The 13,415-nt window shown below is 43.2% G+C and overlaps 1 protein-coding gene across 2 annotated transcripts in view; it reads right to left on the bottom strand.

Annotated features, from left to right (window-relative positions):
• Positions 1-13,415, bottom strand: part of CAB39 (calcium binding protein 39) — a 36,199-nt gene that overhangs the window by 12,574 nt on the left and 10,210 nt on the right. For both annotated transcript variants that reach the window (XM_070945766.1, XM_070945767.1), the window contains exons 2-3: positions 10,758-10,916; positions 6,012-6,176 (exon numbers count right to left, since the gene is read on the bottom strand). In XM_070945766.1, coding sequence (XP_070801867.1) covers positions 6,012-6,176; positions 10,758-10,871 — 279 coding nt within the window. In that variant the 5' untranslated portion in view covers positions 10,872-10,916. The remainder of the gene's footprint in view (positions 1-6,011; positions 6,177-10,757; positions 10,917-13,415) is intronic.

Raw genomic sequence — 13,415 nt, 5'->3', positions numbered from 1 at the left:
GGTGGAGCTGCCATTCCGCTTGATCTATTGTTTCGCGGCTGAGCCAGTCCGCCCTCACATTGGTTGCCCCCGAAATGTGGTCTGCTCTGATAGAGAGAAGGTGTCTCTCTGCCCAGCTGAACAACTCCGCGGCCTCCCGCATCAGGGCACGGGACCTTGTGCCCCCCTCTCTGTTGACGTGCGCCTTGGCCGAGATGTTATCGGTCAGGATTAAGATGTGATGCCCCTGCACTGTCGGCTGGAAGTTGCGCAGTGCCAGTCTGATCGCCCGAAGCTCTACAAGATTGATGCTGCATTGCCGTTCTTGAAGCGACCACTGTCCTTGCGTGACTAGGTTGTGGAGATGGGCTCCCCACCCCCGAAGGCTGGCGTCGGTGGTGAGTATCAAACGGTCCGGCTCTAGGAAGCTGGACCCCTTGAGGAGCGCTGGCGATGTCCACCACCTGAGGGACCGGTGGACCTGGAGAGTGAGGCGAACTTCCTTTTGGGAGTTGGCCCTTCCCGTTCGCTGGAAGGGAAGGAGGAACCACTGCAGGGGTCTCGAATGTCTGCGTGCCCACGGTACGATGCCAAAGCAGGATACCATCTTCCCGAGGAGGCTTGAGAGGTGGATCAGGGCAACTCTCCTCCTCGTCAGGATCTGCAGGATCAGAGTTCGGATGCTCTGGACTCTGTCCGGTGATAAGAATACTTGGCCGCTGGACGAATCTATCACCGCCCCTAGGTGAAGAAGCCTGGTGGTGGGCTGAAGTTGACTCTTTGCAAGGTTTATGGTGAAACCGTGATCCTGGAAGATCTTCATCACCATCTTCATGTCTCTGGAGGCCTGGTCGGGTGTGGACGACAGGACCAGAATGTCGTCCAGGTAACAGAGCACCCGGATCAGGACAGCTCGGAGCCTGGCCGCCACCACCGCTACCAGTTTGGTAAAGGTGCAGGGGGCCGACGAGAGTCCAAATGGCATCGCACGGTATTGGTAATGCCGGCCCGCATACTCGAACCTCAGGTACCGACGGTGATGCGGGTAAATGGGCACGTGCAGATAAGCCTCCCGGAGGTTGACCAACTGAAGGAAGTCGCCCTGTCTCACCCCCGCTATGATGGACTTGAGGGAGTGCATTTTGAACCTGCGGTATTGAACGGACAGGTTCAGACGCTTTAGATTGAGTATAGCCCTCCAGCCCCCGGAGTTCTTGGGTACCAAGAAGAGGGTTGAGTAGAAACCTGAGCCCCGCTGGCTGTGCGGGACCGGCTCTATGGCTTCGACCTCCAGGAGGTGGGCAATCTCCTGTGACATTAGGTCCTGAAGCTCCGAGGATCGAGGGGTTGGGCAACGGACGAACCGGTGGGGCGGCTGACCAGAAAATTCGATGGATAATCCTGAAGAGATCGTACGCCTTACCCAAGAGTCCGAAGTCGAGCTGGCCCATTGTAGATGGAAGAGGGTGAGCCTTCCCCCTATGGGTCCCGTGGGCCTGGAGTCATTTCCCCCTTCTGGCGGGCTTAGGGCCGGCTCCACGGAAGTTGCGCTTAGGCTGCTGTTGTCGTCCTCAGTCTCGGAACTGCTGCCTGTCGTGAAATCTGTCTCCCCCCTGGTATTGGGAGCGATGAGAGGAGGACCCCCTGGGTCTGGCGCCGGCACGAAAGGGCTACTAGAGCGGGTAAGGTGTGTATCTGCGTTCCTGGCGCCGATATGTTGAGGGGAGGATCTTCCTCTTGTCCTTCCCCTCGATCAGCATGGGCTCCAGCGCGGCTCCGAACAGCTCTGGTGCCTTGTATGGCACGGCTGCCAACTTCCACTTGGCTTTGAAGTCGGCCTTCCAGGGCCGGAGCCAGAAGAGCCTCCTAGCTGTCAGGGTTGAAGCCAGAGCTCTTGAGGCAAATTTGGCTGCGTTCAAAGAACCGTCGGCTGTGTATTCTGTAGCAGCTATTATCTTATTTAGATCTTGATGTAGTCTGGTGTCCTCAGGGGGAAGCCTGTCCTGTAGATGCCGGAGCCAAATGAGTGACACTCTGTTGAAGAAGGAAGTTGCCGTTGCCGATCTGATCGCCCAGCCTGCAGCCTGATGTGCTTTGCGGAAGGCCCACTCCATTCTCTTCTCCTCCGCCTTAAGCGTGTCCAGAGGGTCAGTGGAGATCAGCGAGCTGGAGGCTAACGCTGCCACGGGCTGGTCTACTGAAGGGAGCGCCAGAAGGTCCTCTAACTCTGGGGCTGAGCAGTAGAGTTTTTTTATCTAGGTTGCTAGGTGTTGCCAGCGAGGCCGGCTGGCCCCAGGGATTCTGGATCACATCCGCAAACAGCTGAGGGCAAGGAATGTAGTCCTTTTGCGGTTTTGAGGATTTGAAGAGCGCGTCGTGAGGGCCCACCGTTGAGGGGGTAGCGGCTGTGACGTCCCCTGGCACTCCCAGGTTCGTTGTAAGTCTAGCCTTGTGGAGTAGGGACATGAATAGGGCCGGGCGAAAGAGGCCTGTGAATGCCGGTGTTTCCGGTGCTAGGCCCTCATCCTCTGATAACTCCATCTCCTCAGGGGCCTCCTCCGCTTGGTCTGATTCCTCAGACGAGGGTTCTTGGCCCTGTACTGGGAGAGGATGGGACTGGAGCTGGTGTTGCCGTGCCTGGGCAGGTGCGGCCTGTCAGGTGTCTGAGTTGCCTGCTGCAGGGTTGCAGAGAAGAATGACGACAGTGCAGCCGAGAACATGGCCTGAAAGTCCATTGGGGCTGCTATTCCTGGCCCCCCCTGAAGCCGAGGGTCTGCCCTTGATGGCGTTGAACTTGCTTCAATGGCCCGATATATGATGAGCTGGTGAGGGGCCCCTTGGAGTCTCTGGTCCGGCCCCTGAGCCTGCCTCGAAGCGGGGTGTGATGAGGCCCGCCCTGGGGAAATCAGGAGTTCTTGGGGTCACTGCAATGTCTGACACACTTGCAACTCCTGGCTCTGCCTCTCTCGGAGGGGCGTGTGTGGCCTCCAAAGGCGCAGGCTCTCTGGATGAGGACTCTGAGGCTGCCTTGTGCGCCTTCTCCCACTGTCATTCCAGAGCATTGTATCTCCTTAGGGCGTCTCTATTCTGGAACGGTAGGGAGCCCTCTGAAGCCGCCCTGCTGGCAGAGCTCTCATGCCTCTTCTTTGATTTATTTCCCCCCCCCCCTTTTGACTCCTTGCGCGGGGGGGGGTGAGCTCTAGCTCCATATCTGAGGATGGAGGGGAGCGAGACATAACTGCAGCCGCTAGGTTCTTCGGGCAGGCCCCTTGCCCTGTAGCTCCACAAGCCGAGGGGTAATCTCTTCAAAAAGAGCCTCGAGCTAGGCCAGAACCACTCCTCAGAAGGTGGGGGCGAGGTGGATTGATTGCCCCCTGCGGGCGTGGGGCGGAGTCTGCGGCCGCCCCGATGGCCGATGGGGGCGTAGGCTGATGAGTCTGGCCAATCTGGCGGCCCGAAGGTCCCCCAATATGGCGCTGGCACGTGAGGAGGCCTGTGCCCGACTCAGGCAACGGACTTACAATGGCGGCCCGAGGGTCCGACCAAACGCCGCGCGACTGCCTTGGTGGGAGCTCGTTCCTGGAATTTGCCCTTCCTAGCACAGGGGGGGGGGGCTGCCGAGCTCTCTGGCGCTCCGCTGCGCCTTGCGCTGATGCCCCGAAGCCGGTGAGGCGAAATCACTCCTGGGGGGGGGTGTTGTTTAGGCGAGCCGAGCAGTTTGAAATAGGCGGGTTGCTCAAAGCCCGCCGGCCAGCTGGAGGGGCGCAGCTCGATCGCTGCAGCAGCGCCGCGGGAAGATATGCCGGTTTAAAATTCAGGAGGTGGCCAAGCGAGCGGCGTGGGCGCAATGCTCTGCTCCCCCCCCTTCCAGCTGGTGATTGCTATTCACTCCGAGAGCAAAGTAAACCGCGAAAGGGAATCTATTCAAAATTAACAAAAAAGCCTAATCGCCCTAAGGAAAGGGAAGAAAGAAATTGGAAGAGTAATAAAGAAAAAAAGGAGGAAAACCCCACAGACTACTGTACCTTTAAGAAACCTGTGGAGCTCCAAAAATCACTACAGTGTTTGCCAGCAACTGAGTGAAGACTGGGGGATCATGGGACCAGAGGCGTGGCTTGGGAGCCGGAAAGGGGAGGAAAAGTCTTTTGTTTTCACTCAGTTGTTTGCCAAGCACTGAAGGATTAACCCATGCATGGATAGTGGGAGCAGCGCACAGGAAAATAGAATTTTTAAAATTCCTTTGAAAGAATAAGCCAATCACAATTGTTTGTATTTACCACAATTCTCTATTCTATACACATAGGCAAATACACAGCTAATGAATCATTTTCTTAAATATTGTTGGTTATATTACTAAGGGAGCAGAGATGAGACTACAGGAATAAATGTTGCAAAATATAATTCTGTAGGAAGACAGGAGGCGCTGACTGACTACAGTCCAAATACAAATATTTGTAATTCCATTGTAAACTGACCCAAAAACAGGAATAGTTTTTCCCTTTGACTAATGTTTCTAGAAACTACTTCATTCAAAGTGCATATCACAATAATCAAACATTACTCAATAGCCCTGCCAACTCTACCTCAAGTCTTGTGATTTTTTTTTCTGGATTTATCACTAATGCCAGCAGTTGTCATAAGAAACTTGATTATGAACAACAGTAACACTTTATATGTTTGAACTATTTTCTACTTCTAAATGATACAACTTCGTCATGATAATGATAATTACATATATTATATTGGCAGTGCTGAAAAAGAAAAGTTCCATGTTTTTGATGCACACAGCAAAAATTGGGTCAGCTAGGTGCGTCAGATCGAGTCTGAAAGCTGGGAAGCAGCAACAGGAGGAGGAGCTTCTCAACTGTCAGACTCGATCCGGCAAGATCAGAGGTCTTAACCCATACCAGACCACTGGCCCCTCGCTCACTTAGAAAACACTGTTTTTAAAAAGTATATATGCACATCTCTAAAGATATATTCCATTACTAGGTTATACAAATGTAATTCATTCTATAAAAATAGTAGGATAAAGGCAAGGCTTCAAAGATTAGCCAACAAGTTCTGCACTCTCCCATTTAACAACTGTTTTTGAACTTGTGTTCCTCATAAAATCGTAGGGTTGGTAAGGGCTTTGGAGGTCTTCTAGTCCAACCCCTTGCCCAAGGCAGGAATCTTTATACCATCCCGGACAAATGGTTGTCCAATCTTTTCTTGAAAATCTCCAGCGATGGAGCACCCACAATTCCGGGAGGTAAGCTGTTCCATTGATTAATTGTTCTCACTGTCAGGAAATTCCTCGTTTCCAGATTGAACCTCTCTGACATGTTCCAGTTTTTACTGCTTCTGAAACACAGGGAGCCTTCAGATACAAGTCACTTATGATACAGAGAGGGGAATGTGGTTTGCTTCTCAAAAAACTCTAATTGCCTTTAACTTTTTTCATCCTGCCCTAAAGGCAGAGTTCATAGCTTGTTATATAAAAATCACATATAACTAATAATGTAGATAATGAGAGAGAAACCACATTCCCACAATGGGAGCTTATCGAGCAGTTTTTATTTTCTCATTAATAGAATAGCCAAATGGAATTAATGGGCATATTCAAGTTCTGGGAAAAAGATTCATTCATCTTATTGCTGGAGTTTCTTTTTTTTTTTTTTAATGAATCCCTCAGCTTGTCCATGGGCCTCAATGAGTACCCAACTATGCAAATTACTTGTCAGCTCTGGAATGTTCTAGGGCACTTTCAGTTCTTGTTGACAAAAAGTGTGTGTTTCATAATCTTATACAATTATATTTACGAAGAAATCTTTTTATACCTAAAAAGACACCAGTGTGGGTTTTTTTCTGCTGTCATGAATTAGTTTAGTTTTCAAAAGGCCTGAAAATAGATACAAGGAATCATCCATAAATCCAGTAGGAACCCAGTTTCTCCCCACATTCTATGCATGGAGATTTCAAAAAAATAATTTACTCTGGTCTTTGATGAGATTCAAAAGTGAAATTAACATTAGTACATATTTTCCCACCTCAAAATCAATGAGTTGGAGATCAGCTACTAGGGTGCTAAGAAGACCGCTGTTGTATAGTTCTTGAGCAAGCTGAGCTACAGCTTCTGTCTGAGGTTCCTTTTCATTGGTGCCATATAAGATTTCTTTCATGGCAACTAGATTTTTTGAAACTTCTTCGGTAGCCTGCACAAGGAAAAAAGCCTAGTTATTTTTAAAGCTGAAAATCTTTTGCTTACTAATTTTACTGCTTTTTTTCATTTGTTTTGAATACAATAAGATACAAAGAAAAAAGAAAATCATGTGAACAAAACAAAAACTGGCAAGCAACTTAACAAAAAACCAACAAAAGAGGAAATCTGTAATATATTCATCAAATTGTGAAAGGGGTTCTCATTCTGCATTTAAAAAGATGGTTCTCTAACATTACAAAATATCATAAAATCAATGCCAAAGAACATATTTAGTCATTAAATAATAGTATTATTAATAGATAAGACTGTCTTTCAAAAACAATTAAGTTACTTATGTCTTGAATCAAATCTTACTACTTTTCCAATTTTTCAAAATTAATTCACTCAGCAATACCCAAAACTCAATATGACCTTATTATTGCAAAAAATAATCAGATTCCAAAGTTATGGGATATAATTTATCATAACAGTAACATCTTTTATCATTGTAAAAACATCTCCCAGATGTCTATGGAGATTTTCAATCATCAGAACTGAAGAAGCTTCTTAGATGAGAAGTGAAATGTTTTCAAGGAAAAATAAAACAAGAAATTCCAATTGCCTTTTGGAAAAACACCTCTGATCTCCCAAATATTAACCTGAACAATTCAGGAATTGAAGATATCTCATTTAGGCCACCTTACTTTTCCGAAAATCCATAAAATACTTCCAAATCACACCTTCATTTTTATTATAAAGTCTCCTATTTTGAGGCTTAAAAAAGACTTCTCTGGACAAGTAGAATATCCCTACTTGCTTGTAATTTTTTTTTGGCTATTATAGTCTGTAAAAAGACGGGTGCCCAAGCTATTTTGTACACTTAAATACATTTAGTTTTTGAAACATTATCATACATATGTCACCAAATGGTCACCTTGGAAAGGCCTGCATATTCCCAGCTGTTATGCTGGATATATCCAGTCGCAAAACTCAATACTCGAGAAAAGAAAGAGAAAGGGAAAAATATGAGTATTTAGAAATGAACAAGGCAATTACTGAAAGCCATCATGGGTTTGTTAAAAACAGATCATGCCAGACAAACCTGATTAGCTTCTTTAATAAAGTTATTAAATTAGTGAACCAGGGAAATGTTTGTGCTGTCCCACTCGCTCACTCACTCACTCACTCACACACACCTAACAGTGGTTTTGTGGGTATTAATATTCCCCAGCAATTCTTTTCACCAAAATCCCAGAACTGTCCAGCCATTAAGTCCAGCGAAAAGCAGACGGTTGCTAGTCCACAGAGCAATGGCCAATTAGTCCACAAGGCACTTGAAAGTTTCCCAATCAAGATAAACCCATCAGGGAAACCCAAATTCACAATACAAGAGGGTTCACGAGGCAAGAAAAATCCAGAGTTCACAAGGCGCAATCCACGTCAAGGCACAGTATCAATCCAAAGCAAGGTAGGAATCACAACGTCTAGGAAACACACAGCTAGAAAATGAACACATTGTTCCCAGCATCGCCTCCATCTGTCTGCTGTGCTAACTAGCCAGCTTCACTGTTCCTGCCTTTTCTCTGTCCTATGTGTTCTCAGATCAAATGTAGAAGTGTTCCTTTTCCTCCTCGCTGACCATCTTGCAGCTGCATGCTTTCCCCACCTGAAGTCTCAGGGCTGTCCTGCTGCAGCTGTGCTTCAACCCAATCCCTTTCAGACAGCTGCTCGGAGCTGTTGACCAACACTTCTCCAGGTATACCCGGAACTGGTTCATCCTCCTCCAAGCTGACTTCTGGAGAGGTATCTGGGAAAGCGTCTGGGGGAGTCATCACTATGCCGTGGATATAGTATCCTTAAACATCAGTAGGGCATTTGACAAAGTAGACCACAGCGTACTTCTTGGCAGATAGAACAATGTAAAATAGACAGTTTTCAATGGAACTATATGTATGTGAAAGAAGCATGAAGTGGGGTACCTCAAAGTTATGTTTTGGGCCCAGTGCTCTTCAACATCTTCATAAATGATGTAAATGAGGGGATAAAACTCATTAAATTTTCAGGTGACACCAAGCTGGGAAGAATTGCCAAATTTTCAGGTGACACCAAGATAGACTCACGATTCAAAAGGACCAAGACAGATTGATCATTGGGCCCTATCCAAGAAGATACAGTTCAGTGGTGAGAAAATAACACAGGAAGTGATAGTACTGTTCTATACTGCAATAGTGAGGCCACATTTGGAATACTATGTCCAATTCTGGTCAGCATAACACAAAAAAAGATATTGAGGCCCTAGAAAGAGTGCAGAAGAAAGCAACAAAGATAATAAGGGGTCTGAAGTCTAAATTATACAATGAACAGTTGTGAGAACTAGGTACGTTTAGGCTAGTGAACAAAAGGCTCAATGGAGACATGATAGCAGTCTTCCAATATCTGAAGGGCTGTCACAGGGAAGAGGATATCGATTTTCCATAGCACTGAGGGTAGCATAAGAAGCAATGGATGAAAGCTCATCAGAGGGAGATTTAACCTGGAAATAAGAAGGAATTTCCTGACACTGAGAATGATTAATCAAGGGAACAGCTTGCCTCCCAGAGTTATGGATGCTTCATCACTGAAGTTTTTCAAGACATTTGTCAGGATAGTATAAGAACACTTGCCTTGGACAGGGGATTGAACTAAAAGACCTCCATTCTATGAAAGGGAAAGGAAACCAGATAGATTGGTAGGAGCAGTGGGCATTATTTTAGGGACATTAGGGTGGTTTAGTAATGAGATGTTGAATGTCTGAAGAATGCAAAAAATCAGTTATCATTTAAACATAATCTCCTGGAAGGATAAAAAAATATCAGGCAGAAAGAGGAGACAGACTGTTAATTAAGCTCACACACTTGACTATTTATAGCATCAAGAGCAATTATACACACCACAAGCACACTGCCCATTTAAAAATAAATGCTGAGGTTAACCAAAAAGATAGAATTAGATCAACATATATTCAGAAGCAAATGAAAAATCACCCTAATATACCAGCCACACTTGTATTCAACTATTTAGGATTCTGCTCCCAAAATCCCAAAAAAGATTTCTCTCCTTCGAAGGATATAACTGAAACCAAAAACAAAAAGACCTTGTCTTTTGCTTATTATGTTCAAGTCAGGATACCAGTTTTTCTCTAAGCCAGACTCAAATTACAGTTTGTTCTTGGCTTCTGTTCAAAAAATTTTGAGGAAAACTGCCTAAGAAATTACACTGCGTAAGAAATTACACTGCATAAAAATTGTATACATGCATCCTTTGTATACCTTTTTAAACTGTGAATTACCATGAGAAAGTCAGGGGAGTGCAATATTGTTATATGACTACATTCTGAATTATAAATTTGAAAAAGTAAAATGATCACTGCTCATTTCATATATGCAGGAAAAATATGCTTAATCATTTAAATTGTTTTTCCATTCTTTATAAAGCGCATATATTCTATGCGCTTAAGTGGTCATACTGGAATACTTTTCATAATAGGAAAATGAGAATATAAATTTTCTCTGCTTTCCAAAACTGAAGCAGGAAATGGAGGAAAATTCTGTGCTCAGATTGTGGAGAAACAAAATTAGTTAAGGAGAAGCCAGAAAGACTAGTTTCTTCTTTTAATCAACCAGTCCTAATTCTGAAAAGTGAAAGAGGATACAGGTAGTCCTTGACTTATGACCACAAATGGGATCAAATTTTGGTTGTTAATTGTTGTGGTCATAAGTCAAGGGACCCACATGACTGGACCCAATTTATGGTTTTAATGGCAGTTATTATGTAAATCATGCAATCATAAATCTGAACCATACTGCATTCATTATGCATTATGCAAATCCATTCTTCCAAAAGTCATGTGACTGCAGGTAGGGCAGAAAGGTTAGGAGTCCTTTATGGGCTGTAAAGTACCCTTCCTAGGCTGTTGTAACTTCAAATGGTCAATAAATGACTATTCATAAGCTGAGGACTACTTTTATTGTAGAAAGATATTTTAAGCAAGAACCGCATGTGAAGGATTCTAGGCCTAACTTAAAAGTATTGCAATTTAAATATTGCATTATGACAATGTAATCTTCCTTTTTCACTACTACTTCTAGGCATTTAGTCCAGGGAAATGTTTTGTGAACATAAAGTTACCATTTCAACTGAGAAGTAGATTAGTTGGACAAGGATTCTGGTAGATTATTAGACTAGTGATAGATTAATAATAGTGGAGTATAAACTAGAAAAAAATCAGGTGACAGTGAAAACGCATATAGGAAAGTAAGGAAAGTTTTTGTTGAAATTTTTTTTTTTGATGTTTGTTTATCTGGAAACATAGAAAATTTTTGAAGAGAAAATATAAATGCTATTAAAATAGTGCTGATAACAAATTAGTAAGGGTTGGAAAAGCTTCAAGAGCAGTACATTTCCCATATAATGTCCAGAAAATAATGCTATAATCATTATTTGCCAAAATAAAACAACAGGATGATGCTGAGGATTAACAAAAATGCTTGGGAAAATTTGTACTGTTAAACAACCCCTCTGGGATAGGTCCATAAAAAGAAAATGTAAACTTTACCTTTTCTACCTTCTTGTCAGAAATATCTTGTTTTTCTAGAACTGCCATGCTTTCTTTCAAATTCTTCACTATGTCTGCAGGAGACTTGTGTGATTTGCCAAAGGGAAATGGCATGCTTGCAAACTACAAGGGTCTTTTCTTCTAGAAGTCTTCTTTTATCTGAAAAGTAAGAAGGAAGAGAGTTAAAAGTAGTAAAGAAAGCATATAACATCTAGATACAAAAAATAGACATCATAACATTTGTTAGAATTGAGCCTGAGATTTTCAGCTTCAAATTAAAGCAGAACACTGAAGTAAATGTATGGAGTATATCAGTGTAACTTTAGTTCTACGGAAGTTAGCATTCGTGAGCAAAACCACATCTTCCTGGCCTACAGAAAAACCACCCTTCATGGAACCAGTCCCTGACACCCCAAAGGCTGGGACAGCTGGTCTAGAGCACTTCCACACAATTTTTGCAGTTTTCTTTTTCAATTTTATAAAATATACAGGTGGTAGCTCCTGCCCAAAATGTATCTGCTTTAGAAACTAAGCAGGATCAGGCTTCATTAGTAGCTGAGCAAGACAGTTCCAGAGAATACCATGTCTGGAGGCATGACTGGTAAGTCAAAAAAGACATCTTGGAAGAAGGCAATGGAAAGTCACTTCCATATTGTTGCTGAAAAGATACATTATCTGTAAGGTTATCAGCACAGGAATCAAGTTTAACCTGAATTTATTTAATTAGTTTTTCAGCATCCAAGTAGGTGAAAGTGCTATTTAATAATTAATCCCTTAAGTGACTGGCCTTGCAGAGGAATCTGTTGGATAAAAAGGAACAAAACAGGGCTGTTTACAAAAAAAGTTTGGTGAAGCTAAGGTTACATAGCTGCCCTATGAAATGTAGTCAGAAAGAAAAACATAATTGCCTAATTACCCCTCACAAATCTCAACCAACATGGTTAAGGCTGGCTGGGAACTTTTGGAGGTGGAATTTGAACATTTCCAGGGAAATTAAGTTTCGTGGGCTGCCCCATTCCATGGAGCAACTTAAATGATATAATAATGTAGAGTAGAAGAAATAATTATTAGAAACAAATGTAAAACAATTAAATGTTAAGAAACATCATTTTAAATGAAGGCTAAATGAATGGGAAATTGACAAGCAGAGATATTTGAATGTAGAAAAACATTCTTGAACATTAGAACATTGGATTCATAGCATTAGATTATTGGGTACATAGCAAAATGAATATTAACATATTCTAATTAAATAATATAATTAAAACAATATTTTTAATACTGGAAAAATACCTGTTCCAAGCCATCTGTTACTAGCTATTTCTCAAATACTATGAGACAAGCCAATACCACACATAATGATTTGTATTTGAAAATATTTTTCATTAATTATTAAGCAACTAGTTTTAGATTCCTTGTTTTTATGAATGGCAGAATAAAAAGAAACCTATTTAGCAAACAGCTGTATTTTTTTGTCAGCTGATGAGAAGTGCCAAATCAAAAACATGCACGGAGGTGCATAATATTCAAGAAGCTGTAAAAAAATATCTCTCCTTAAATCTATTTTATAGAAAAGAGAAACAGATAAGAAGAATTAGGAGCTATGTGATATTTATGAATACAGGAAAGTTAAATAACACCCTGCACAACTGTACTTCTCAGCAGCAGCAGCTGTGCTGGCGCTGAAGTACAGGCCTGGGGTCTTCAGTTTCAGCTGTCTGCTCCTGCACCTCAGCTTCACGCCCAGTGGCGGTACACCAGCATCACAAAGCAACAGTCCCATCGCCTCCACTACCCTGCATTCCAAGATCCTGCTAGGTCCAGCTGACCATAGCTGTCTTCTGCTGCTGAGGCCAGCCCAGGCCTATCCCAAGGCAGCTGTTGGCCGCACCAGGCCTTCTTCCCAAATCTGACTGCACCATTTTCCAAATAGTACACCCTCATTTTTATGATGCTTCAGAAGACCTCAGAAGCTTTCCAAAGGTTTTCTGTAAAGCAATGGCAACCAGCTAAGGGCCAAGGGGTTCTTCTGTACAGGAAGGCAAAAAGGGCAAAGATGAGGTTGTGGGTGGGGGAAGATAGGTGGAAAGGGGAAGTCGAAGCATCCCTGAGCCGTAAACCGTAAGTGCAGGTGCACTGCCAAGCACTCAAATGTTGATTGTGGTGGCAATGCAAGAACTGAAACTACGAAGACTAGGCATAAGTAAACATTATTCAGCACTTTTGAACAAATGGTATTCTCTCAAAGACTACTTGTATGTGATAGCCACAATTAATTAAGAAGTTTTTAAAAATAAACATATACAAGAGTCTAAATTTTAATCATGTTCAAATAGTGGGTGGCTGTTTTGGTTAATACTCAGATCTTAAAAGCATAATAGCTGGGATTTTAAAATAAATGGTACACTAATTCCCTACTTCTTTGTCATATGTAGAGCAATTCTGAAAAGGAAGAGTTAAGGTAAATTTGTTTCCTGTCCTTTTCCAGTTCTCCAACTAAAATTTAAAGCAAGTCCTGACTGCAGGCTATAATGTTTTTAGTATGATTTCATCCGGGAGGCAAGTCAGGAGTGACTAATCATTCTGAAAGCTAAAAAGTACAAAACTCAATGAACTCTTATCATACATACTAAGTAGGTATTTAATCGCTTTATATCC

This window comes from Pituophis catenifer, unplaced genomic scaffold (assembly GCF_029215685.1).
Source record: "Pituophis catenifer annectens isolate HBS135680 unplaced genomic scaffold, rPitCat1.0.hap2 SCAF_6, whole genome shotgun sequence".
NCBI classification, from domain to species: domain Eukaryota; kingdom Metazoa; phylum Chordata; class Lepidosauria; order Squamata; family Colubridae; genus Pituophis; species Pituophis catenifer.
Note: the sequence above shows the minus strand (reverse complement) of the source record. Positions and strands in the feature narration are given on the sequence as shown.